The following is a 26,828-nucleotide window of genomic DNA, read 5'->3' on the forward strand; positions in this document are numbered from 1 at the left end:
TGTTTACACAAATCCCCAGATGAGCATAATTTCAGAGCTTGTGCCTGAAGCTTCCAATCTGCAGTTTTTCAAAAAACAATACAATGGCGGTCTAGTGGTGACCTCTGGTTTAATTCCTAAAACCAGATAGCTTAAATTTAGGCGGGAGAGTTGCCACCACTGTTTGCCCTTCTCTTAACAGACCCTATTTGGCACAACTAAGATAAAAGAAAAAAGATAATTCAAAGGAAGGAGCGGGTTAATTTTGGATGGGAGTCAGATTACCAGGAGTGGGATGGGACAGGATTATTTTTTAAACTTTGGCCTGGGAGCGGGATGGGACAGGATTACTCTCTGTGGGAGTGGGGCGAGACAGCAGTGAAAACTCACTCGTGTCGAGTGAGTTTTCACTCTTATGCGGTGCTCTTGTTAAGACATTTTATAAAAGGTGTAAATTCAAAAAGAAAATATCAATATTAAATAATTTTCTGGAATCTTCTGCCTCTTTAGTGAACGAATTTGTTGCTTTTTAGGCCTTACTGGCCTTGAAACTGTATCTTAATCTTACTGGCTCTGAACCTTTTAACTGATTTGTCAAGTACTCAAGGAAAGCAGTAAATAAATACCTGCTGGATCCAGCAAAATGTTTTTAATGGAAAAAAAACAAACGTTTTTCAGTACAATTATATATATTTTTCCTAGTTTGGAAAAGGAAAGACATGTTGGTTTGTACTTTGGTTGTTTGACAACTACGCCTCTACTTTTTAAATAGATAAATCAAAGAAAAATAAAGCATTCATTAAAGGGTCTGATGCTTAAAAAGATTTTTTTCCAGAAGAGTGTTGCTAATATGAAGGAATTCACAAAAAGTTGACCAGATTTCTTTATTGGAAACATTAAAAATGTGGCAAATGTTTAAATGAGACATAGCTGTGAAGTGTGATTTCCAATTCATCACATTAGCATGATTCGTTCTGCTAAGATTATCTTGCACAAACATTGCAGATCACTGAACATGTTTGGCAAAGTGCTTGGAGAAGCTTCTAAGGTGAGTGGAATGTTGTGATGAGGTCGTGTCCCTCTGGGGGTCTCATTCTGGCTCGGGCGTGGCTCTCACAGTACAGACGCCCTTCCACAATGAAATAGCCTTTCTGCTTTAGGTTGACATCACAGTCGGAGCACGCGAAACACCCGGGGTGATGGTATTTGTCCCGAGCTTTAATCACTGTCCCCCTGCAGTTTCAAACACAGAAAAAAGGTGACATCAATGTTCAGAAGAGGTTTTTTCAAAACAATTGTTTTCTCAGGTGTGATGCTACGTTCACTCCAGGCTCGGAAATGTGCGTTCAGATGGCCACTTTAAATGAAAAGTGTATGTAAACGCATGTAAAAGCAAGTTTCGGGTTTTCCTGTACAAAACTCCTCTGTTTATGTGTCGACACTCAGGTTTTTAAGTCCGTTTTCGGACTCTACGTGCAACATGTATGTCAATTAAATGCGCGTTGAAAGTTAAACCACCTGAACTTTGACCAATCAGGGACTCAGATTTGGTAGTGATGTTTGGATGGCTTCCCTTTAGATTCACAGAAGTCCCAACCAGATAAATTAATAATTGGTTTGTGCCCAGCTGGAATTCTATGACACCAAGTCTTTCAGATATCAGAGTGAGCTGTGAAAGTGAAGCAAGATTCACCAGAATTGCACCGCTTTGACATTTTGCACCAACTCTCCGATTAAATTCTCACATTCTATGTTACAAGTTCTCACATCAAATCTACAAGTGCGTCCTTTTTGGAACATATTGAACTTCATAACTCTCTTCTAACTGTGAGTACATGTGCTAGTATCAGGTAGCAACAGTCCAGCACGTTCAAGAATGCCTGTTTGTAGCGTTCTTGAACTTGCGTCACATGCCTGATGTGAACGTAGCTTAAATGCTCTTTAAAATGTATAATGAATCACAAGGGAGAACATTGGTGATCATTTGAAAACTGCTTAAACATTAAGAGGGAAAAACATTTTTAACTCTATGAGAATTTTTTGAGGGTCAGATCATAAACTGTATAATTATTGCTGTCACGTGTTCTTTTGAGAGATTTCTTTGCAATATCTGGTAAAAAATAAAATCATTAAAATTCATTTTACTGTTTTATTTGTCTGGCACACATTATTTTTTATCTTTATAAATGTAGCATCCATTCAATTACGTGTTTCCTCCAAAAGTGGTATCAATTTCTGTGATGGTTAGTATTTATCTTCAACTCCCCCTCACCTCAAAAGTAATCTGATTGGTCAGTTTATATTTCTCTAGAGAAGTCCATGGGATTTGGCTTTTTGGAGCCAGTGGGTACTTCCTGTTTGAACATGAGAGGGGAGGAGTCCCTCAGTCCAGTTCTCATATATCGTAAGTGGCTGTAAATTAGAAAATGTTGTATTCTTTTGCTCAGGAGGTTGCCATTTGATTCCCCGCTGCCATCTTTCCCAGTTTGAGTCTATTTAAATGGTCTTAAATAGCTCATTTACCTTTAAGTCTCTTTGAATAAAACATGTGTTTACTAACTAGATAAAAAAGTCATATTTCCTCTTATCTAGCTCTTATTAAATCAGAGAACCTGGACTAGTCTAATGTTCATTCATGACCACACAGAGACAAACACACACCACTGCAACAAACCGAGTCACTGTATTTATAGAGTGAAAGAAAAGGGTTGTGTTGTTGATTTAATTTTCCGATTCTTTTTTGGAGATCCACAGATTAATGAGATCCACAGATGTCCTGCTCTGTTTTCACTCACACAATCCCATTCCCACACTTATCGCAGACGGGCAGTTTCTGCAAGTTTCCTGTAGGTGGAGCTGGTTTGGAGGTGGGGGCTTTGACTGTCCGGGTCACAATGGGACGAGTGCCTGTCCACAGGAGAAAGGAAGGCTTCAATCAAGCGAATAAATGGAAGCAGAGCATTTGAAGGACACAAGTCGAGAACACTTCAGGAACTAACAAAAAGCCTCTTGCATTCAGAATGACACTTTTTAGTCATGGTAAGAATAGAGTGCATTTTCTCTCTTCAATCAGTGAGGCAGATAGAGAAGGTTTTTTTTTATTGACATATTATACAACTTAGACATCACGGCACTGACATAACAAAGAACAGACATTAACATTGCAATTGCTGTGACGCACAATGTCACATACGGGCAATTATTGGTTGCATTGATTTCTATATCAAGGGAAAAACATGTTTGACAATTGAAATTAAATTGCAGAGTCATTAAAAGAGTTTAGTTTAAAAATGAATGTTACATCTTTTTTGATTATTTATCTTGTTAAAATATTTGCTAATTTACTTTCTTTTTTACAGCCTTCACTCATCCATCTTACAAATGTTTGCATTGATTTGGAGGCAGAAAGGGCTCACCGTCGCTGTCGATAAACTCCTGGAGGGCTCTAAAGGAGCCAGACTGCCGAGGCTCCTGGGGCATATCCTGGTCTTTCTGCAGCATCCGGTACACGTCAGATTCCTCGATGCTGCTCAGAGCTCTGGGACTGAAGCGGTTTTCAGAAACACAAGATTTTAAAGGTCAGAGCATAAAATATAGATAAAATATACAGAACGTGATTTAAAGCAGGGGAAAAAATGTTGGACGGTCATAAAATGTCTTTTTAGATATTGTTTTTCTGAAAACACTGCACTGCTATCCGTCCTACTTTAATGTGGCACAGCTGCAGCTAAGCTCCACTTGGATTCTCTTCTATATGCTCTCCTGTCATTCACATAGCTACACTCTATTAGTCAAGCAGCCTGATGAAGTCTGGCTGACATGTTCAGCACATCTTTGGATCTGGATTGAGGGGTCGTTGAAGAGGCAACTCATGACGAGAGCACAAAGACTGAGGTTGAAAAAAATATCCGCAAACAAACTGCAACAAATGGAGAATCGTACGTTTCCTACCATTACATTTTTGGATGACTAATTTATAAAAACACACTCTGATGAAAATTGGGTTTTTGGTGCTTTTAAAATTTTCTTGTGGCATTTTTCTGACGATGGAGGACATACATACATACAAATACAGTATATACAGTATATATAGATATATATATCTATATATACAGTATATATATAAAAAAAACGCCCCTCTCACCCTTCTGTGGGTGGTTACTCACACAAGCTTGAGTCCTCTACCAGAGGCCTGGGAATTTGAGGGTCCTGTGCAGTATCTTAGCTGTTTCTAGCACCATGCTTTTCTGGACTGAGAGGTCTGAGGTCTTTCCAGGTATCTGTTGTAGCCACTCCTCCAGCTTGGGGGTTACTGCCCCGAGTGTTCCAATTACCACAGGCACCACTGTCACCTTCACTTTCCAGGCTTTCTCCAGTTCTTCTCTGAGTCCCTGGTATTTCTCCAGTTTCTCATGTTCCTTCTTCCTGATGTTTCCATCGCTTGGCACTGCCACATCCACCACAACGGCTTTCCCTGTTCTTTATCCACCACTACAATGACTGGTTGGTTCGCCATTACCATACTATCAGTCTGGATCTGGAAGTCCCACAGGATCTTTGCCCTTTCATGCTCTACCACCTTTGGGGGGTGTTTTTTCCCATTTTGACCTTGGGGTTACCAGTTCATATTTTGCACACGTTCCTGTATATTTTTCCAGCCACTTGATTGTGCCGCTCCATGTATGCTTTACCTGCCAACATCTTACACCCTGCAAATATGTGCTGGATTGTTTCAGGCGCCTCTTTGGACAGCCTACACCTTGGGTCTTGTCTGGTGTGGTAGATCTGATCCTCTATTGCTCTGGTGCTCAGGGCTCAGGGCTCAGGGCTGGTACATCCCATGCAGGGGTTTGTCCTCCCATGAGGATCTGTCCTCCAGCACTTTATCCTCTGCTCTCCATTGTCTGAGACATTCACTAAGCACATTGTCAGTTGGGTCCTTGAGCTTGATGTATTCATGTAGCTATTTATTGCCCGGGTCTTATTTTTGCCATTGAGCCGGCTTCTCGGGACTTGCCTTACTCGTTGGAGGTATTTAGCTATTGCAGCTTTCTTTGTTGCCTGCTACAGGTTGCCATTTGCCTGCGAAATTCCAAGGAACTAGTAACTGTCCTCAATGTCTGCTATTGTTTCTCCTAACATTGTCTCTCATGTTGTGAGGTAGGCAAAAGCGTTAAGGGTCTTGCCCAAGGACCCACACTGGGTGATGTTAATCACCCAGTCACCCTGTCACCATTGTTATGGTAATTGGCCAATTTCCATTGTGAATACACACACACACACACATATATATATATATATATATATATATATATATATATATATATATATATATATATATATATATATTGTGAAGGGCTGTAAGCTGGTGGGAGAAAGTGCAAAAGGTGCAAAGAAATTATGGGAAATGGGGGCAGGCTTACTCCATGCCAACAGTCCCACCCACAACTCAGAGGTGAATTTTTAATGAACTCCCGCTGCTCTGCAGAAATGTCTCAGAAAAGCTATAAAATATGTACCTTTTTGAAATTTTGGCTCATAGAGAAATGTTTATTACTGCCCTGAGTCAGTACCTCTCAGGCTTGGGCTGAACAAGGCCTCGGATCTGGCCCTCCATGGCATCTTGGATGTTTCCTGAAGAGTACAGGCCTATGGGAGTGTTGTAGGACGTGCTGACCACCTGTCGTTTGTCATCAATGTTTGCTGCAGCAATAAACGGCTGAGCTCTGCGGTTGTGAGTGGCGCCGATCGGTTTATACTCCTGTAAAAGTGGGAAATAGGACGAAACGTTCCTAATAACTGCACACACAATAGTGTTTTTTTCTTAATTATTTATCATCATTCTACAAACCTGCTGTTTGGTCTCAAGGTCGACTTTAAACGGGTGAGCTCTGCCGTCCTCCATAACATGAGGCGACCAGAGTCGTGATTGATTCCTGAGAACAGACACATTCTGACTGGAGGGTTGAATCAGCATGGCTTATCTTCATGAGCCACAAGTTTGTGAGTCTATAATCCTAACCCACAAAACATCAAAAATGAGGTTTGGAAATGTGTCATTGAACTGCCATATTCCTGTCTTCCTCTACTTCTGTGGCTTAATGTGTCATTTATTAGTTTCATTTTGTTATATTAATTTGGACCCACAAAGTTTTAATACTGTAATACTGTATAAAAACATGTTATTTTGAGAAGTATTTTTACTAAATCAATAAATACCACTTCCCTCTCTATATAATATAAGATTTATTCCAACAGATTTAGTTTAGATTTTTGTAGCAATAGGGAAAAACCCTCTTGAAAGCAAAACCTCAACATTTACTGTCAAATAGATAGACTACACATAGACTTAGTAAAATGACAAAACAACGAGGTGCAATAAAAGAGTCTGAAAAACTACCACAAATAACTTCTCCATGTTTTCATAAATCCATTGGAGCTCATTGGTCAAGATCAAACAGAGGAGCTTTAGATCATTTTATAAACTGTTCCACGTTGAGAGCCCCAGTTGTTGGATTGAATAAATATGTAAGAGGACAGATGCAGGATGGCAGAATTTGAAGAACTGCTCTTTATTAGAAAATACAGTGAGGAGCGACAATTATTTATCTAGGTACACCTGTAGCCTCAGTTTCCTGTTCTTTGCTGACAGGAGGGGCACCCAGTGTGGTCTTCTACTGCTGTAGCCTATCTGCCTCAAGGATGGATGTGTTGTGTGTTCAGAGACGCTCTTCTGCAGACTTTGGTTGTAACCAATGGTTATTTGAGTTACTGCTGCCTTTCTATCAACTGGAATCAGTCTCACCATTCTCCTCGGACCTTACTGAATATTTTCTCTTTTTGGACCATTCTCTGTAAACAGTTGAACATGTGTGCCTAGTAAAGTTCCACTGAGTGTTTTTATTTAAGACTTCTGTAGATAAAAAATCCTTAAAACAGGAACTTTTTGTAGTAAAAAATCAAATGCGCTGTAAAACAGTGTGGTCCTGTTCTTGCTGGATCTTGTTACCTTTCCACAGTGAGACACAGCTGTTTGCTGGACTCCTTTATCTTGTTTTGAGCCTCACAGTGCAGCATGTCTGTAGCTGGGACTCCCTCGATGGCCAGGATAACATCCCCAGGACACAAGTTGGCTGAGGACGCCTTACTGCCTGGAGTGATCTGCATAAGAAGGAACCAAACAAGAGTTATATTAAAATAAACTGGATAACTTTACAAAAGTTCTGCAAAACAAAAGTTGTGGCACAAGATTTTCGTGAAATCTGCTCAAAAAGATGGTAAACTTAAAATAAACCACATCAAATATGTTTGTGTTATATATAGAAGGAGAGAGTTCATCTGCTTTTTTCTTTTTATTATTCTAAAACTAACATACATTAGTTTTGTTGTTTTTAAAGCCACAGCATCACCTAATCATTGAGAAAAATGGGGTAAAACTGAGGAAGACGGTCCATTTGAAATGACAGATTTTTTGCCAGTTTTAATAGTTTACATGCAGTTTTGTAACATTTGGGTTTAGTCTCAAATATCTTTTATCAACTATTCATTTAAGCATTTTTATTCATTTCATGCTAACTTTGCTTGCTTAATGATGATAAACGCACTTAATATTTTAATGTTATTTCTCTTAATGTGATCAAACCAAACACTTTGGTTTATTTTGCTACTTTAATCGGAATTTCTTTAAATGTCTTTTTTGCTTTTCTTTTTAGATGTTTTGTTACGTTTCCCCCTCAAAAACTAGCAAAGTCTATTTCAGGACTCTGTCAGTTTTAACCGAAGATCAAAATTTCTCAGAAAATATAAAAACTTGGTTGTTTGCATTCTTTTTAAATTAAGACATCAAATTATTGCAATCAAAAAGATAATTATGAATCTAAAGGTTTTTCATTGGACCCAAGCTGTTTATTTTCTTCGTTTTTCCTTTATGAATCAGCCAAAAATGTATTTTTATTAGATGAGGGAAGAGTTTGGATTTTTTGTCACCAAAAAAAGTACAAAAATAGAGTCAATCTGCTTTTCCTAAAAGCTATTTTCAAATAAAAAACTTTTAAGATCTTCAAAAAGAGTAATGAAGGTACTGTTTCAGGAGGCTTGTGTTACAGCACTGCTTTAGCACTAATGAAATCCCAGCTCTTTAGTTAGTCACGTGTCTTTGCAGTGAGGACAGAATCGTGTTTTCTCACAGCTGAAGACTCTGGAATGGGGTTGAATGTGCACACACACAATGAAGCAGGATTTTTACAGGAATACCACATTCCCCTTTGGTTTTGAAAAGCAAGGCCATCAAAATTCGTTTTTGAAACTCTTTCCTCAAGTTCAGTTCATTTGAAACACACAAAAGATTCATTGTAAACCGATAATGTACTGTTATGGTATTAAAAAGTTAGCATTGCAGTGTGGATTTTTTCTTTTTTTGGTTGAATTTTTAAAAGTTTAGATTAAAAGTGATGCTCCACTTTCTGTATTCAGGTCTGTAAGCCCCTCTTTTTTTGGCAGCACATTCCTAAATAACAAGTACAGGAAAGAACAGCTGTCTCTTTTATTGAAGGGGAGGGTATTCTTGTAAACTAAAACTGTGATGGCTACTTTGGCTGTGTTTTCATTTAGAAAGAAAAGTCATAAATCCATATCTTACAGTTGATCTAGATTTAGACCACAACTCCTCTTATTCTCTTAAAATGAAATAATGTAAAGGGAAGTTTAACAACATTATTGAACATAGATGTTCATCTGTGCAGCTTGAGGAGGTGCAGTTGCGTTGATGGAGCTTCGATTTTTGACTCCCTGACTATCAGTCAAAGCCAGACACCAGTTTAAGTTGTATTCTACCAAGAAGTGTCATTCTCTCATGCACTAAACTTCTATTTTGTCCTTAACTTTCCCCGTGTTACAACTATTCCGGGTCGTCAGTTTGTATTCATTTGAACATACTTTCTTTAATCCACATTGTGCAGCTTAAAGTTCCACTCCAATCATCACTTTTTATATGTCCTCCATCATGAGAAAAATGCAACAAGAACATAATAAAAAAAAACAAACACACAATTTTAATCAGAGTGGATCTTATTGTTATTGTGACAATTAACATGTGGAACAAAAGTATTGTTTTAAACTTTGTCAAAAAAATAAATTCTAAAAGAAAGTAACAGGAAATTTCAAACTACTTGACAATTTACTCAGCTAAACAGCTAAATAACCAATTTCTATAAAAAAGAAAACTAAATGCTTTGAAAAATTCTTTTTAAATTTTGTGAGTGTTCTAATGCTATCCTACCTATTTGTTCTGAGCTTTCAATGTAATATCTACTTTATACTTTCAATAAACATGACCTTCATGAAGCTAAGGCAGAGGGTTAGCTTTTTCTTTCCTTTTCTATTGATCGGATAATATATTTCCATGCAGTGTTTCTAAAAGATCCTGAGGTGGTGAGGGCTAAAACGTAATTGGGTTTACAAGGTAAAGACAGAGAGCCAGTTTGTAACATTCACAGTTTAGAAAACCTTATAGAATTCCAAGTATGTAAAATTGATGTTCAACTTGCTGCTTTGCTGAAAGTGTTGAACCACAATAAATTATAATTAACATTAAATCCCCCAAATAAATATGCTTATTTTCATTACTCTGAATTTCGTCCACAGTTTCTGCAGAAATATAGAGTTAATTTAAATCTGCAATGAAACAAAGAACATGTGACTGACTTTATACAGTGAAAAAATCTAACATGTCCATGACAAATGCACACATGTAAAAGCTAAACTGAGACTCTCACTCTATGAATAAGAATAATGGTATATAAAGTAAACATGGGCTCTATGCATGTACCTGCTGCACTGTTGTGGACCAGACACAACAGTGTCTTCACATTCAGAACTTAAATGCATTCAACTCCACATATCTATTTAATCGTTTCTGTCTGTGGTTCAAATTTTTCAAAAAGTGTCTCCCCCTTCTGTAAAACTGCACCGACCAGAGAAAGGTCAGAGTTCAATGTGACCTGCAAAATAAAAGCACGACAGGCAATGCGGCAACGCTTAACTGCAAATGAAAAAAGCTCCATCATTCTGACAACACAGGAGCACAAGAAACACAGAAAACACAATGCTGAAGTCGGCCTTTGATTCACCTTTATAAATTGCGAGTCAAGGAGAAAGTTTAGGGGAAACCTGCTTTTCTAATTGAACCCAGGCCTTCATCTTTCAACCAGGTAAACCAAGAAGTACCACATTTTGCTGTTCCTCAACCAACTACAAGAGGCAGACATTTCCCATTGACTGCTATGTATAAAAGACAGATTCTGCAATGAATACTAATAAATAAAGAGTAAAAATATTCAGTTCTAAGAGACAAAGATACTGAATGCTGAATAGTTAAAATAACAACTGCAGTCTTCTGGATTTTCTACGGAGGATGAAAATTCAATAAAACTTCAGCTATTCACTTCGCTTTACTCCTAAGTGGTTTGGAAGAGGGGAATCAGAAGCCAACTTTCCACTTCAGTTTTTCTCGTCAGGAGAAAGCCCAAATCATCAGCCCCCTCAAAAATTAACCATTTATTTTAATCAAACAAGAAAATGCAGTGAATGATCATAAAGAGAAATCGACATTAAATGAGTACTGAGTGTGTCCAGTTTCTGCCTTGAAACAGCATCAACTCTTCCACAGTTTTTGAAGGAACTCTGCTGGTAGGTCATCTCAAACATCTTGGACAACTAACCTTGATCTCTGAATCTAGGTATTCTCGTGTCTTTCTGTCTTTTCCTGTACTCCCAAAAACACTTGACGATGTGGAGATCAGGGTTCTGTGAGGGGCCATGCCATCCCTTCCGAAACTTCTTGTTCTTCTTTACGCTAAGGATGGTTCTTAAAGACTTTTGCTTTAGTCACATGCACATGTACGCGGTTTGACCTGCACGGGTGCTGCAGGGTTTTTGGGGTTGTCCTGGCCCGTGGAGGGTTGGAGGGCTGCATCTTGATACACTGAACCACCTGAACCACCAGGAGCAGCAGCAGAGCTACGTCCGGATGCTCTTTGTGGATTACAGTTCCGCTTTCAACACGATAATCCCGGACAGACTCTGCGATAAACTGCTCACTCTTGGCCTCCCACCCCCCCACATGCAATTGGATTAACGACTTCCTCACAAACCGGTCACAGACTGTGAGACTCGGCCCCCACCTCTCCTCCACCCGCACAATGAGCATCGGCGCCCCACAGGGCTGTGTGCTAAGCCCCCTGCTGTACTGCCTCTACACGCATGACTGCAGCCCAGCCCACAGCAACAACAGCATCATCAAATTTGCTGACGACACCACGGTGTCTCTGCATACAGAGAGGAGGTCCTGAAGCGGACAACCTGGTCCTCAGAGAACAACCTCACCCTGAACACCAGCAAAACAGAGAGATCATTGTCGACTTCAGGAAGCATGGCGCAGGCCCAACCCCCCTCCATATTAATGGGGAGCATGTGGAGAGGGTCCACACCTTCAGGTTCCTCAGCATTATCATCTCTGCCGACCTCTACTGGACAACCAACACCACAGCCACCATCAAGAAGGCTCAGCAGCGTCTGCACTTCCTGAGGGTCCTCAGAAAGAACAACATCAGCACCAACCTGCTACTGACCTTCTACCAGTCATCCATCCAGAGCCTGCTCATATACTGCATAACAGTTTGGTTCGGCAGGTGCGCGGTCGCGGATAAGAAGATCATTGGGTGCCCTCTCCCCACCCCTGACGGACATCTAATCCGCGCGCTGCATCACTAGGGCTCAGAACATCATCAAGGACAGTTCACACCCTGGCTCAGACCTGTTCGACCTGCTGCCCTCTGGGAGGCGCTACAGAGGCATCAGAAGCAAAACGAACAGACTCAAAAACAGCTTCTTTCCAAGGCAATAACATTCTCAATTCCAAAATGCCCAGATAAAAATCCATACTTCTGTCCACTTACTCTGTCCACAGTGTCAACACTATATCTCATTGCTACCTATTGCACATCTGACATGTTTACACACAAATTTTGCATGCAATTTTGCGGACATTCTTCATTACAGTTTATATTTTTAGACTTGTATATACTGATCTGTTTGATATTTATTCCGTTGTTCCTTGATATTCTTGCACTGTTATGGTGATGCCTCGATCTCATTGTCCAACGAACAATGACAATGAAGCAAATCTAATCTAATCTAATCTAAGGCGTGTCTTGTTCCCTTGAGGCTTGTGCGGCCACCTCAACAGACGTCTTGTAAATGTAACGTACCATTGTTGTGAGTGTATCGTCAAGTATTTGTAGGGCTAATGTGAGTTACACACGCTTCTTAAGTACGGGGGATGATGTTGTATATTGCCCTTTACGCCACAGTCTAGTTGTCAGTAAAGCGTGCACCCTGGCTCTTTAATGACTGCATGCATGTAATAAGAAGTAGGAGCTCATAAGAAGATACAAAAGAATATACTGGATGAGATTCTGGATGTGCATGTCATACGTAGGATGTCCACGCAAACTACACCCTGATTGTCTTAATTCCTCATTTCTAACAGTCAGACAGCATGGAAGAAGACAATCAAGGACCGCACACTTACAACTGTAACTGCACTAATGGGCTCCCTGCGCAAATTGGTTGAAAAATGAGTGATTTAAGTGTTCCTTACAACCTGGGCTCACAACATGCATGTGTGCAAAACATTTTTTGCATTCAAATATGCATTAACTTTTTACCCGCAGATAGCCTGTATCCACTTGTAAGGGCAGTTGTGACTACGGCATTAGTTAGTATGTTTGGAGTTGTTGTATTGCTGTAGAAAACATTTTGAGATAATCAAAAACCTACCTGGTAGGTTTGCATGTTGGATAAAGATCTGCCTGTATTTCTGGGCATTGATAATTCCTAGCATGTCTACAACCCTCGAGGTTGCCCATTTCTTTAAAAAGAGCTTGAACAGCACATCTTGAAAATATTTGTCTGGGAGAAACCTTGCCGAACAGCAGAACTACCTTGAGGGGGGGGGGTTTACTAGGCAGTAGCCCCCCTCCTATGGTTGCCGTATGGAGTGGGCCCCCCCTCTTTCGGTTTTATTTGCACCTTAGACATGTAGGGCCCTTGGTAGGGGGGGTGCTTGGACATCACTGCCAGCAAGCAGCGGATGTCCTCCTAGCACCCTACCCGCCAATTTTAACCGCACCTTAGACATTTAGGGCCCCTTGGTGGGGAGGGTGAGGGGACGTCACTGTGAGTAATCAGGAGATGTCCCCTTAGTGCCCTACCCGCCAATTTTAACTGCACCCCCCTTAGTACACACACCCCTCCCCCCTCAATATATACATCCCAACATAAACACACACACATGCACACACACACCCTCTCAAACACACATACACGCACACACATTTTGCAAGGAAGGTGGGACCTGGGTCCATCTGTCCCCTGCCTCTTCCCTGGTGGGGGGTACGGGCCCCTTTGCAACGGCGGCCGTGTCCCCGGGGTGCCGGCTTCCTGGGCCCGGCGGTGCTCTCTCCGCGCGGTGGGGGGGTTCACATTACATCTGAGCCGGGGGTGTCTGGTCCCTGGGGGGTGGGTTCTGGTCCTCGCTCCTGAGTGCTGGGCCCCGCCAAATTTCCAACTGTGGCCGAGCCTGGTCGGGCCATATTTACAACACCCCTTGTGGGCCCTCTTTTTTTCCCCGGGGTTCCCCCCTCCTGGGCGGGGGCGGCGGTCCCCTGCCTCGCTCCTCCCTGGACCAACCGTGGGCCGGGCGGATGGCTGCCTGGAGTGCGGAGCGGGTCTCCCTTGGGGGGTCCTGGCTCGTATCTGGGGTTGGGGCGGGGGGATGCCCGGAACTCCTGGGTGGTGGTGGGGTGCTCGTTTGGGGCTGTGGGCGTCCTTCTCCGGTGGGGCCCTGCGTTGGGTTCTCCCGGCGCGGCGGGGGGGCTGCTCTCCTGGTTGGGCTGGGGCGGCGCTCACTTTCCCTCCGTGCCTCCTTGGCCTCTGGCTCTGGGGGCCTTGCGGCGGCCCTGCTGGCCCTGGCCTGGGTGGCGGGCTTGGTCGCCCGGGCGGCGGTTGTTCCCTGCCGGTTCCCGTGTGGCGTTGGGGGGATTCCGGCTGCCGCTGCTGCTGCGGTGGGGGTCTTGGGGTGGGGATGGCTGGGCACTCTCCCTCCTTCTTTTCACGTTCCACCACCCATTTTGGAAGAACATAAACACTCACCTGAGCACTGGTGTTAGCTCACCTTTGCACTAACAGTTTGCATGACTGAATGACTGAAATATTTCACACTAGTTGGTTTTAAGGCATAAGTATGCGTGTGAACACTATCTGTTTTGTGTACATGTCGACAGGTGGACATTTTTACATTTTTGCAGCTAGCAGGTGTGTTTAATAGATTTCAGTGTGTGTGGACAGGCTCCGCCCCTTTTTTTTTGTTTTGTTTTTTACTACATTTGAACCTTACCATAATGATTAACAACCAGTAAACTTGTTATGCTGCTTCATGGTCTTATCCCCCTTCCCCTCCTATTATCACCCCCTACCCCCCCTCTCTCTAACGTCCCTCTCTCTTCTTCCCCTCTTTCCTTTTCCGTCCGGTCCAACACCAAAGATTTTCAGACATGATTGAAATTAATAAAGTTTGGCCTCAATTACAAAAGGGGTTTATTCAGACATACCTTTGGTTTGTCTGAAGATTAATAACCCCTCTTGTTAAAGTAAAATATGTCCAACACAAGAGGCCCTCAGCTCTCATCTGTCTGCCCAGCTGTTGGACAGGACAAGTTAAAAAAAAAAAAAAAAAAAAAAAAAAAAAAAAGAACTACCTTGAGTCTTTCTGCTGTGCTCGGTCTTCACCAAGTAAACTGTCTTTCAAAGCCTCACCATGGTAGCACAGTTTAAAGCCGCCTCCTCCACAGCTGCTTCTAATTCAGTTCATGACTGGATTTGAACCTACAGCTGACGTTGACAATCATCAGCACCTGTTTGGGATAATTGGTTGGTCCAACACCTGACTATGATCCTTAAAAAAACCCTTATCTGTGAAAAAAAACCTATAAGAATAATTGCTGTTTAAATGCAAAAAGTAGTAACCCCATATATTGATTGGATATATTGACTGCCCAATTTGAATTTTGTAAAGTGAGAAAAATAAACAATCAAAATGTATACTCTTAAAAATATTTATTAGAGCATGCTGTCACACCCGCATCACAATTATGTTATCTATGTCTGTCTGTCTGTCTTTTTTTCATGTGTTTATTTTCAGTCCACAAAGGAAAATATTTCTTATATTAAGCTTTTCAAATCTGCAATAAGTGTTTTTTCATTTTTTTTCTTTTGAACAGACATTAACTTTAACCCGGTAACTGTAGAGGGAAATGCTGTTATTTTCTGTTGTTCATCAAAGAACATGACCTTGGGTTGAGCTTTCTGAATTGTTCAAGTGCTGGAAAAAAACAAACAGTGAAACTGTCATGTGATCCATGTGAATAATCTATTCCACTGAAGAATAACTGACTCTAATAGTTTTTAAATTACTCTCATAAATGTTTCCTGGTGGTTGGCAGCACTTTCTTCTTTCTTCCCTGAGCTCCTCACGGATACCAAACCTCCACTTTGGATGCTTTTACAAGCTTCCTTATGTTGTTATGTTGTTTTGGTCAGTTATATTGTTAAAAAATAATAAATAACCAGTTTGTTTTGCGCATGTATGTAGTTTCTCTGAAGTTTTTTGTTTTAGTCTCAGACCTGTCAATTTTTAAATAACTTTCCTCTTAGCAAAAAGTAGTCTTTGTAAGTGTACTACAAGTAGTCTATACTTAAAGAGAGGCAGTATACTTGAAGTTTACTTCTTGTATTTGAATTGTAAAATCCAGTTTGAAAAAGTTATACTTCCTACACTCCACAAACATGCTCTTTAGTATACTGCACTTGCTCTCTTTTTACTCAAGTATAAATGATAAAATAAACTTCAAGTGTCAAGTTTCATAATCACAAAAGTTTTTTTTCCAGAAACACTTCAGTAATCCAGAAACTTCCCTGATGTTAGTCAAACATGTTTGCATCTCAAATGTACCGTTACACAGAGCACTAGAAATTTGAAAAACAATTTGCAAAAAGTAAAATTAAAGTATGAGAAAATCAAGGATAAATCCTGGGTTGATCATTTTCATGCACCAAAACAACAGTTTTACTCTAAACCTCTCATTCACAAATTTAAGGAAATGTTGATCAAACTGTTTTTTTGGGGGGGGGGCCTTGCCTTTCAATAGCTTTTTTTGTCTTTTGTTGAAAAAACATGTAAGGTTTACAGTATTGTGGCCATTGTAAAAATAATTCAACAAGTTTAGTTATGATCAAACTGTTAAAATTGGCCAAATCTCGGCTTTGATGGCTGCTGTTCAGCTTTTTTTCCAATGACTGGAAAATTCCTGTCCAACCAGCTGGTGACAGTCTGTACCAGGTGTGTTTCACCAATGAGAAGCTGTGCTAAAAGGGTCAACCAGGAGCAAAAGAAGAAGAAGAACACTCAAGTCACAAACTATGAAACTTCTGGTCTAAATAATGATTTAAAACGTTTTATTTTTTTTTTAATTAAAAGTTAAAAATAGTTGTCCTGATGGTTTTGCATGTCGGTATTGTTGTCATCTTAAAACACAGAAGTTCTGTAAATTCTATTTAGATGAAGCAAGCCTTTAAAAAGAATCCTGGCCTGTTTTGCATCATGGGTACTTAATCTACTGATACTGTATTTGGTGGCTAAATCCCTTCCTTTGATCTGTTTCTCTAATCCTAGAGTCTAACCTGCTCCCCAGTTGGAGGAGACACAAAAAAAGGGGGGGGGGGGGGGGGGGCTCAGTCATGACCTAAATCTTTAAGTCTCCAAAAGTTCACAAATTTAAAACAGCACAGTGAGATACAGGGGGAGAAGCCCAGTCTATCACTGGTTCACATCTGTCTCTTGGTACCCATAAGTAGACATCCAACAGAGCATAAAAAAGAACATGTATCCTGTTTGCCCAGATCAACATAATCTTCTGGAAAAAGCTTCCAAGAAAGCTGCAGGGTCACACAGAAAACCTCTGTGAGCTGATTCTCACTTTACACAGGCCCTGACCCATGCTCACACAGACCATAATAATATAAATAACAAACCAAGCCCTAGAGAGAGTTTGCACTGAAACTGAGATGAAATAACAAGGCTATAAATAACTGTGGATGAAAGTGCGGAGAGGATGTCTCATGCCGCCAAAGAGGGAAGAGTGATTTACACGGATGCGTTTGTCTGAGTGCTGCTGTCAGATCGGCTTTCCTGAACCTTCTTCATTCTCTTGTTTTGACGCAGCTCAAACTCAAATATTCTACCTTAAATTATGAAGCTTTTTATCCTTTTGTCTCCTTTTCTTTGGATCACTTTTCTCGAATCATTCCAAATTTACTGGAGAACTGAAGCTAAAGAGAACAAATGAGTTGAGTGCAAGTTGCAAGAAAGCAACAAATCCACAGCAAAGAAAGGAATCTGCCCATCAGAAATATTCTCCTGACACACAATAAGCATGTTGGTTTCTGCAGCTCTGCATCTTTAAAACACTATTCTAACTTTTTAAAGTTTTTTTTTTTCAAATTATGAGTGGAAAGTGTCTTGAAGCAATCAAATTCTGTCAAATAAAAGTGATAGTTAACTTTTAGCTTCATATTATTTTTAGGTCATTTCAGAAAAGTGTTAAAATAGTGTTATAAAAAAACACTTTCTGATCATCTTTTCATCTATTTTAAGAGTTCCCAGTGGTGTCATAATTATGATTATGCCTTTTTTTAGCCAAAATAAAAAACACCAAAACAAAACTGTGTTGTTTTCTAGGACATAGTTTCTGCAGAGCGGCAGGACTTTATTAGAAATTCTCATCAGAGTTGTGCGTGGAGTGAGCCTGACCTGACTTCCCATCATCAATCTGTTAACATTCTTACCTGCTAGCTTACAGCCCCTCACAACCCCAACCTAACATTAGGGGTGCAACAAAAATGGCGAGCTATATCAGAGCACAACAAAGACGTACATGGATGTATTTGTCTGCAAGTGGATGCATCAGAATTGAGCCGAGGCAGGGAGCTAATTTCTACATCACAAATACGGTATCAGAATCAGAGAATCAGAGATACTTTATTGATCCCACACGTGGGAAATTTGTTTGTCACCATAGCAACTGACAGCAGAGGGAAAAAAAGACTTAGAATTTAATAAAAAAGCAAGAACAAGAAAATGTAGCATAAAAACAAACATCAAGGTATTATAATTTAAAAATCTATTTACAGAACAGGGCAGGTAAAAAGATGTGCAAAAGAAATGTGCAAAATAGAAAACAACTAAATAAAGAGATAATAAAAAAATGTGCAAAGGTTATTTTTCCAATGGTAATTTATCATCTGCTCCCGTGTCTGCCTTCGCTCACACAAAACAGCAGAGTGGGTCTTTATTATTCGGACTTTTGACATTGCAGAGTTCATTTGTTATTATTTATGTCGAACTAAAGTTATGTCGGGAAAGTGTCTGGAAGCATCCAACACATCATATTCTGTCCAATAAAAGGCAAAGTTAGCTTTTAGCTCTAAATTCTTTTCAGGTCACTTCAGCTAACATGCTAAAGGACTTAAGCATTGATATTAAAATGACTTTTCTACTGCTTCATTCTCATTTTAGGATTCTTGTAAAACATATTCCTTGTTCCAAAGTATTTCCACCTTCACGTGAACGCAGACAAATATTGGGGGATGGCTGAGCCACCGGGGGCCAGCTGGGTTACAAGTGTGAAAACATCCCAACTTGTTGCACAGGTGGATCCTGGCACAGAATCAATCAGATCCTGATAGTCGGCCTTTCACAAATATATCATGGTGATGCAACAGAAACACTTGTTCTGCATTCATTAAAATGAAGACTGATTGACGATTACAGTGGGGGTGGTCTTGGTGTTTGTGATAACACACCTCCTGCAGAGACACATAATCCTGAACAACTGTTTCCATCGGCAAAGCAGCTCCTGAAGGGAGACACTCTGCTGGAGCTCCAAAGTGCCCCTGTAAGGCTGCTGTTTGCTGAATATGAGGATGATAACCATTTGTGTTTACTTTTAAACTGGTGAGTCATGAAGGGCAGGATGTTCCTGACCAAACATGGCTGTGGATGAGGACACTGGACTCACTTCAGCTTAAACAGAGTGGCTGGGATCTTTCTGACTTCAGTTTTTGTACTCAGTTATGGTCACAAATACAGTAAAAATAATTATGTTATTATATCATTATAATTCTTTTTTCCAAACTGCTGAATCGATCATCCACGGTTTTATCCCTCGACAGGTGTGTGGCTGCCAGACAGAGAAAAACTGCCTCTGAGCTCCACTTTTAGCATCGTCCTGTTTAATTTCTTTTTATAAAGGTGAACTCCTAACCCTGAACTTTGTTTGACTCTGGGATTTAGCTGTAAAACACTTACAGCAATATTTCTGTCAAAAATCAAGACAGGAGCAAAAAAGGCTGCTGGATTTTTAGAGCTGGAATTTTGGGAAATACATTTTAAAACTGAACACACACAATTCATGAAAAATGTTTCCATCTTCTCTGGTTTTTGTCCCTAAGCCTGACTTTTATGCAAATCAACATTTTATGTTTGATCTAAAAGAGAAGTAAAGTTCAAAGCTTTGGTTTTTTTCATCCAAGATAATGAGCTTCTGTTTCCACTCTTCAATACTAAGCTGGGCAAAGAGGTCGGTGGCAACAGATGCTTTTTTTTTGTTCTCATTAGAAAAATATTCCCAAAAATACTTCTCAACATCATACGCTCCCCTTGTTTCCCTCATTTCTGACTCTATGTGTTTCCTTTGGGGATTCAGATGTTTGTTGCATATTTCATCAACAGGAAATGTCCTTTTTGCAGCTGGAAACTATTGCAAATTTAGCAGAAAAGTGCAGTTTTATTTAATTATTTTTCAGTCATGAAATAGTTTGCTCCCATATGTCATGCCTCCCATTTCTACTTTTAAAGATAAAGTGCTGCCAAACACAAGAAACTGGAACAGAGCAAACTCCAAAGCTGCATTATGTGTGTTATTTTAGTACATTTCAGAAATATTCTTATATTAATAATCATGTCATCTGAAAAGTCTCGGAAAAGGTCTGCTTTTTAAAATGTTTATTTGACACTCATTTCCCAGTTTTTTCAAATTTTAGTTGATTGTGTTTGCAGGGTTAAAGAAGATTCAGGGAAACTTTTTCTGAGTTTTTGTGTAGCATGTAACACATGTTTGTGTGCGTGTGTCTGAGAACATGTCAGCCTCTATTTTTGTCTAAGCCTCTTGCTTGTTTGGTTGCACAGGTGCAGGCTCTGCACCACCCCTTCATGTTTCTAGAATAAACCCAGCTGGTGTAACCAAGTGAAAAAATAAAGCCATGTGTCATCCATCTGGAATGAAGGAGAAAAATTCACATGAACCGTGTTTTTTTTTAAAACATTTTATTTTTTGGTCAAATAATTATTTTGCATGCGTGCATGCGTGGGTTTTTTCCGGGGACTCCTGCTTCCTCCCACCGTCCAAAAACATGCTTCATAGGTTAATTGGTCACTCCACATTGTCCATAGGTGTGCATGGTTGTGATATGTGTGACCCTGCGACAGACTAGCGACCTGTCCAGGGTTTCCCCTGCCTTCGCCCATGAGTAGCCGGGATAGGCTCCGGCAACCCCGTGACCCCGAAAGGGACACACGGAAGAAGATGAATGAATGAATGAATGATTATTTCGGCTAAAATTTACATCGAGGCCCCAAAAAAAACGATGAATTTTCTTTTGCTCAAACCAGTTCAGCTTTGACCTTGTAAGGCAGAGATCGCATCACTCACCCTGGAGATGGTCAGGGGCTGGTTAAAGTCCCTTCCTCCTGTCAGGCGGAAACCCCAGGGGGCCGGCCCATCCAACACCACATTAAGTGGCATGACCTGCAGGGTATCTCCCAGCTGTCTGTGGAACCGCTCAGTGCTGCGATTGCTGTCGAACAGCAAGGACGTATCACCATGATGGTGATTTTGATCCATGCAGGGGGGGTTGCAGAGGGAGGGGAAATGGGCAGACCCCAGTGAGGTAATTGGTCAGATTTTGGAATCAGACTGTCTGCTTGTCCCATCAAAACTAACTGGTGTACTTGTTTTGAGTTTTTGTCTTTGCAACTGGTTCTCCGGAAATGTTTAAACCAAACTAAAGTGCACGTTTGGGCCCGTGCGAACATTTGCATGGAGATGTTTATCTGACAGATAACTTATGGAAGAGCTTCCCATCTGCTGACAGCCCCAGCCCTCCAGCTCCTGCTGTCCTCTTCTCATGCTTAAGCCCTGCTGCTCTTGTCCTTATTTGGTCTGAAGACAAGGCTCCTCTAGGAGGTCCTGGAGGTCTCACAGACGCATTCCAGCCACTATTGATCCCATACAGCACTGTGTGTCTGAATCCAAGGCGGGATGACAGTCCAATTCTCATTTCACATGTGTTCATACAAAACAGCTTTCCCTCACTGCTTAAAGAACACCTCTTATGATCATTTTTCCTTAGTCATGTGTCTGGACATGGTCTATGATGGGGGGGCGCAAACGTTTTGCAAAGGCGGACAAATTTGGTGAGGTAAAAAGGTTTCAGCCTGACATTCTTTGAACTGTTTTTATCACATTAAATGCAAATGAACTTTTTAATGAACATTTCAGTGCAGTGATACACTTTTCATTTGTTCACAGAAATAAACCCCATCTAATTAGGTTTTAACTAAATTCTTGTCAATTTTTCCATTTTTCACCTCGTAAACTCTCAATTAGCTCGTCAAAGTTAGCATGTCTTGCCTAGACATTGAACTTCTTGAAAACATCAGAAATCTCTTGACGTATTTGGCAGACACAGTTCTCATAAAACAAAATTTCCATTTTCTGCTTATTCTGGAAGCGAAATCCTTCGTGTCAATTATTTTATCATTTACAGTTGACATTTTAGAACTGAGCTAGAAAGGGTCACAAACCGGTTGCAAAACACTGTTATACAACGGCTTAAAGGGCCTATACCATGCTATTCTTAAGCCTTTTATATTAAACCGTATCCATGTCTATGATAACGTATTATATTTAGCACACAAGATAATTAAATATGAGTTATTTCCATAAGCCATTTTTCTACCCAGAAGTAAGACGACTTGATCCCTGAGGCTCCAGCTTTCGCTCCATGTGGGTGCCGCCCACTTCATGACGTCATCCTAGGGTCAGTCTCAGGAGTGTGTCAGCGTCTTGTCCACGAAATCCACGACATCCAAACGTTTTCAAAGATGGATGTGCATCTTGTGCATATAAAATGAAAGCGTTTTGGCAGAAAAAATGGGTATGTTTTGTAGCCTGGGGGGGCGGTGCGGGCAGTGCAGACTCTTTATGGAAGGGGCTCTTCTCACTGGTCTACGTCAGCTCGTGAGAACCCGCTCGTTTTTGTGGGTTGGGAGGGGCTGGTGCTCAGAGCGCAGGATTTTAGAGGAACACTTAGAAATGCTGATCAAAACACCGCTTTGGGGTTTCTGTTCGTGAGGAATGAACATGTCAGTCAGAAAACTCATGCAATAGAGAATGCTTTATTTTCTATATTTTCTTTTAGTTTGGCATGAGGCTCCATTCAGATACAATAAAACAAGATCTCCATAGAAAACTACGGGTCTAAAACTACCCCTAACGGAGCGACAAACGCAACGCTCGCAGAAATGGATGAATAGGGCGTAGGCGCAGGTGAGTTAATTGGGCTGAACTGCCCGCAGGGTGGTTATAAATGCACTGCTGAGCTGCCTGCCTGAAATTCTCCCAGGGTCATGCATTATAATACACTTAAAATTTAAAAAAAAGACTTAGCATAGCATAAGCCCTTCAAGATGTAATTTAGCCAATCACAAACAAGAAATTGTATACATAGTTATGAGAAAATGCTCAGGGCCACATATTTTTGAGTTTTTGGAAGGAGCCTGAGGGCCAGTAGAAATTTGGCCGAAGGGCCGGACTTTGAACATGCATGGTCCGTAACATCTGGGCCTGCCTAAGCTAATAGTTAATTAGGAGTTTTAGACTATTTTGGTTGTTTGTTTGGTAATTTGGCCATGACAGAATGTAGATTTTTCGCAGACTAATCGAAGTTCAGCTTTTTAGAACTTCATATTCAAGCGTTCTGTTTGATTAGACAGGATATTACTGCCTCCTTGGCCTCAAAAACCTATTCTGTGGTATAATATGATTGTTTCTGAACAAAACAAGTTCTGAATGGGATGTTGGAGCAAAACAGTGTAAAATGAACTGCCGAAGAGATGCCTTTAACGGGTGTCACAGCTAACGCCCGAATACTGTAAAGCTGTCATCAAAATAAATGCATAAATGGATTACAACAGGAGCCCTGGATGTTGTGTCAGCAAGACTCTCTGGTATTAGGTTTAGCTCCGCTATTTTCATCTCCTCTGCAGCGCTCACACACACAACCTGTCCAACAAAATAAAATCTAGGGAAAAAAGTTTGTCCTCATTTCTCTTATTTTGATACCTTTATCTCCCCAACATCAGATGACTGCAAACCTCTGCACAGCAGTCTGGGTGTTAGCTATTGATCAGAGGTGTGCAAATAAATACGAATTGCTTAACTGTGTCAGTAAATAATTCAAAGCGTGTTTTCAGCACAGACAAGCTCCTGTGGAGAACTTTGTTCCTCAGCAGGACTTTTTTTTTTCGCCCATTGTCCTAAATTTTTAACTTTAAACTTTTTTTTGAATAGTTTCCTTTAAAAATGTCAAATTTTCAGACATTTTCTCGAAAACGTTGCCTAAATTTAGGATCCAATAGGTGATTGGATCCATTAGGATCACTGTATCATTTGTTGTCGGCTTGCTTGGATTCTGTATGAATTGTGTAAGTCTTCATAAAAACAACAAATAGGCCTCGTGTGCATGAGCTGGTGCATAGTAGGACTGTACCAACAAGCTCCGGGGGTCGCCCCTAATCTGACAGCACAGCAGGCAGGAGAGGCAGTCATCCCTGGGATGTGTGTTTCAATAATCTCTTCATAAAAACTCAATGGCAGTAGCAGCCAAAAATAAAATTATTTTCAATTGAAGTAACTCAGTCTCAGACCTGACTGATGGTTTATGCTGTGGTTTCACACGTTAAAATCTTTTCTCTCCTTGTTCCCTTGCGAATTTGCCATTATTTATGGAAAGTAGCAGTAGAAAAGAAAAATCTTTTTAGTTTAAAAGTTTTTTTTAGAACAAAATATCGACTAAAGCCTTGAAATTGTTACTGAGTGACGCCTGAAGATGTAGACCTGCATCACCAGCTCCTCCAGTCAGGGTTCATCAGAGACGGGTTCTTTGGTCTGCACCAGTTTGTGTGCTCGGCTTATCTGCTTCATTCAAAAACTGTGAGGAGATTAAATCCTAGTCTGATTAAAAACAGAAAGAAAGGGAACTCAGGTGCACTTCAGACATGGAAATCCTAGAAAAACTGACAAATATCACAATGTGTACTGAATGAACGAGAACACGTATCAAATGATGTTAGGATTTACGCTAAATGAGTCATTTTCTGGTCAGACTACCTTTACAACAGGTTTGCTAATGACTGCCTCTCTCTGCAGGTTTGAAGTTTTAAAGTTAATTACAAAATGCAAAAGTCCATCATAAAGCACTCAAAAATACATTTAATTTCCTGTAAATGCTTTAAAATTCTGAATAAAATAAAAAAATTGCAACAAAAAAAAAGCAAAACATCTACCAGTTGGATTTTATTAGCAATACAGGGGCATAAAAGCATCAACAAGTGCTACAATATTGTAGAAATACTGAAACTTAATGTAGATTTTGACTTTTTTTTTTTTTACTACATGTAGAAACTTGTCAGGAGAAAATTTGATTCTCTATCAATGTTTAAATAAAAGTCAGATGTGAGGCCTGCTGTATGAGGACCTGATGTTCTGACAGCACTTTCAAACAGGTTCATGTTCTGCACTCCTCCTCATAGGCATAACTTCATTTTTCCAAGAGGTTCACACGTACATAGCTATAATTACAGGGAGTGGCGTGTAAGGCGGCGATGGTCGACTCTACTCCGTCTGGCTAAAGCAACTTGTGTTAGAGGAGGAGGGAAAACAATAACAAAAAAAATGATGGAAAGTGGTTAAAAATAAACAAAATTGAAGAAAAAAAAATTGAATGATTTGTGAAGAAATGAGATGTGGGTGAGTAAAAGAAAGCAGAGTTTATAAAGCCAGGTGATGCTGACCATTTAATAGCTCTCATACAAAAAAAGTTTACAAAACAGCAAAGACACACGTGTTCTCACAGCAGCTGATGCAGTGAATGATGGGGTGAGGGGGGTGGCGTGACGGACAACCTATCATAAGGTGCTTCAACAACAGTCTTCTTTCACTGTGTTCATCACTTGTAAAATACATGAGATGACAAAAAAAAAAAAGTGGTTTTAGTGTGAAAAACTTTGTTTTTCCAAATAACACTCACATGTGATTCTCTCACAGGGTTACAAGACACCACTGGTCAAAAGGAGAAAAACTCCATTAAAAAAAAAAAAAAAAAAACTGTTGTTTTTCTTGAAATTTCTATCGATTCCTGCAACATTCTTAAATTAATTCAACACCAAACAGCAGGACTTCCTCTTCATCCCACCTTGAGATGTGAACCTAAATGGGCGCTCGATTATAACAGGAATAATCTTTCATATGGAATTCAGGAAATGTAAAAATATATTAAAAAAAAAAAGCACAGTGGTTTTAAACCTCCTTAAAACCACGTCATAACACAGATGAACCCTCAGTTCATTATCTAATAAATATAATACCGATTTCGTCCCCTGAAGCCCCGCAGTCAGGAAGTAATCTGTCATCCTATGTGAACAAACGTAGTGTTCAGGTTTGTTAAAGTGCATCAACCTTAATAAAAGAAGGAACAACTGTCCTTGTTTTCTATGTAGCGATACCTGGACTCTGTTTCAAACAGGAAGTACATCAGTGAGAGCGGCGCTCTTCATTGGATACTTGTTTGAAATAATCCTCCCAATAGAGCAGCTTCTTCTAGATGCTTCAATGAAGAGATTCTGCTGTCTGTAAAACATATCTGTTGGATTTTTACAACTGAATTCAAAGTGAAATGAGCTTGTGAAAAATGATATGTCGAAAAAAAAATGATTGGAGGATGTTTCTTTGAGATCGTTGTGGTAGAAAAATTGAAAGCAGAAATACCTCAAAGAAACTATCTAACTGAAGTCTTCTGTGAACGATGGCTAGTTGGAGCTAAAGATTCTGTGTGGGAAGCCACAAGTATACGCAAACACAACATTGTGCTGTAGGTCTCTACGGACGCTGTGCTGACGGTGATGAGCGGGTCACAGAAAGGGGCGGGGCCACAGGGAGTCTGGAATCATCATTATAGCTGCTTTACGTAGTTTCCTGGAAAGGTACCAAACAACTTGCTCCTTCGGGAGGTCCCTTTAACAAACAATGCGACAGAAAAAGGAAAAGAAAGGTCAGAGGCAGGAGAGCTGCAGACTAAAACCAACAACCACATGGACAGGTTTTCAACTTTTTCAGGCTGAGCATTTAGAACAAGAATTCATAAATCAGATTTTTTTTTTCTGATCAGATACTAAAATGTGAAGGTTTTGTGAAAAAACACATTTTTTTTCTATTAAAGAATTTATTTTTGAAGTCTTTGAACATACGTAAAAGCTGTGACATTTTTTATATTTTGTTTCTAACTTCATCAGTATGTAAAGTACATGAAAAGTACTGTTTATGAAAAATAACTTC

The 26,828-nt window shown here is 40.2% G+C and overlaps 2 protein-coding genes across 23 annotated transcripts in view; both read right to left on the reverse strand.

The window, feature by feature from the left end:
* Positions 1–849: 849 nt before the first annotated feature.
* Positions 850–21,071, reverse strand: LOC144990980 (PDZ and LIM domain protein 3-like). The gene is made up of 7 exons (XM_078944517.1): positions 20,865–21,071; positions 6,989–7,140; positions 5,831–5,915; positions 5,553–5,740; positions 3,396–3,523; positions 2,775–2,886; positions 850–1,212 (listed from the first exon to the last, which is right to left on the reverse strand). Exons 1-7 carry the CDS (start codon positions 21,054–21,056, stop codon positions 1,023–1,025), a joined length of 1,047 nt encoding a protein of 348 aa, XP_078800643.1. The 5' UTR covers positions 21,057–21,071; the 3' UTR covers positions 850–1,022.
* Positions 21,072–24,776: 3,705 nt separating this feature from the next.
* The window catches only part of sorbs2a (sorbin and SH3 domain containing 2a), a 48,388-nt gene continuing 46,336 nt past the window's right edge, over positions 24,777–26,828 (reverse strand). For all 22 annotated transcript variants that reach the window (XM_078950956.1, XM_078950959.1, XM_078950916.1 and 19 more), the window contains one exon: positions 24,777–26,507. In XM_078950956.1, coding sequence (XP_078807082.1) covers positions 26,446–26,507 — 62 coding nt within the window. In that variant the 3' untranslated portion in view covers positions 24,777–26,445. The remainder of the gene's footprint in view (positions 26,508–26,828) is intronic.

Source organism: Oryzias latipes, chromosome 1, assembly GCF_053564925.1.
Source record: "Oryzias latipes strain Hd-rR chromosome 1, Olatipes_Hd-rR_3.1".
In the NCBI taxonomy this organism is placed as follows: domain Eukaryota; kingdom Metazoa; phylum Chordata; class Actinopteri; order Beloniformes; family Adrianichthyidae; genus Oryzias; species Oryzias latipes.

Bases quoted from the DNA above. Each gene is read 5' to 3' on its own strand.
- LOC144990980 (XM_078944517.1), bottom strand. From the start codon at position 21,056: ATGGATCAAAATCACCATCATGGTGATACGTCCTTGCTGTTCGACAGC. The intron at 3,524-5,552 runs GTACTGACTCAG...AAACCGCTTCAG, and splicing joins GTTCAGCCCAAGCCTGAGAG to TCCCAGAGCTCTGAGCAGCA. The intron at 2,887-3,395 runs GTGAGCCCTTTC...TCCTGTGGACAG, and splicing joins GGAGTTTATCGACAGCGACG to GCACTCGTCCCATTGTGACC.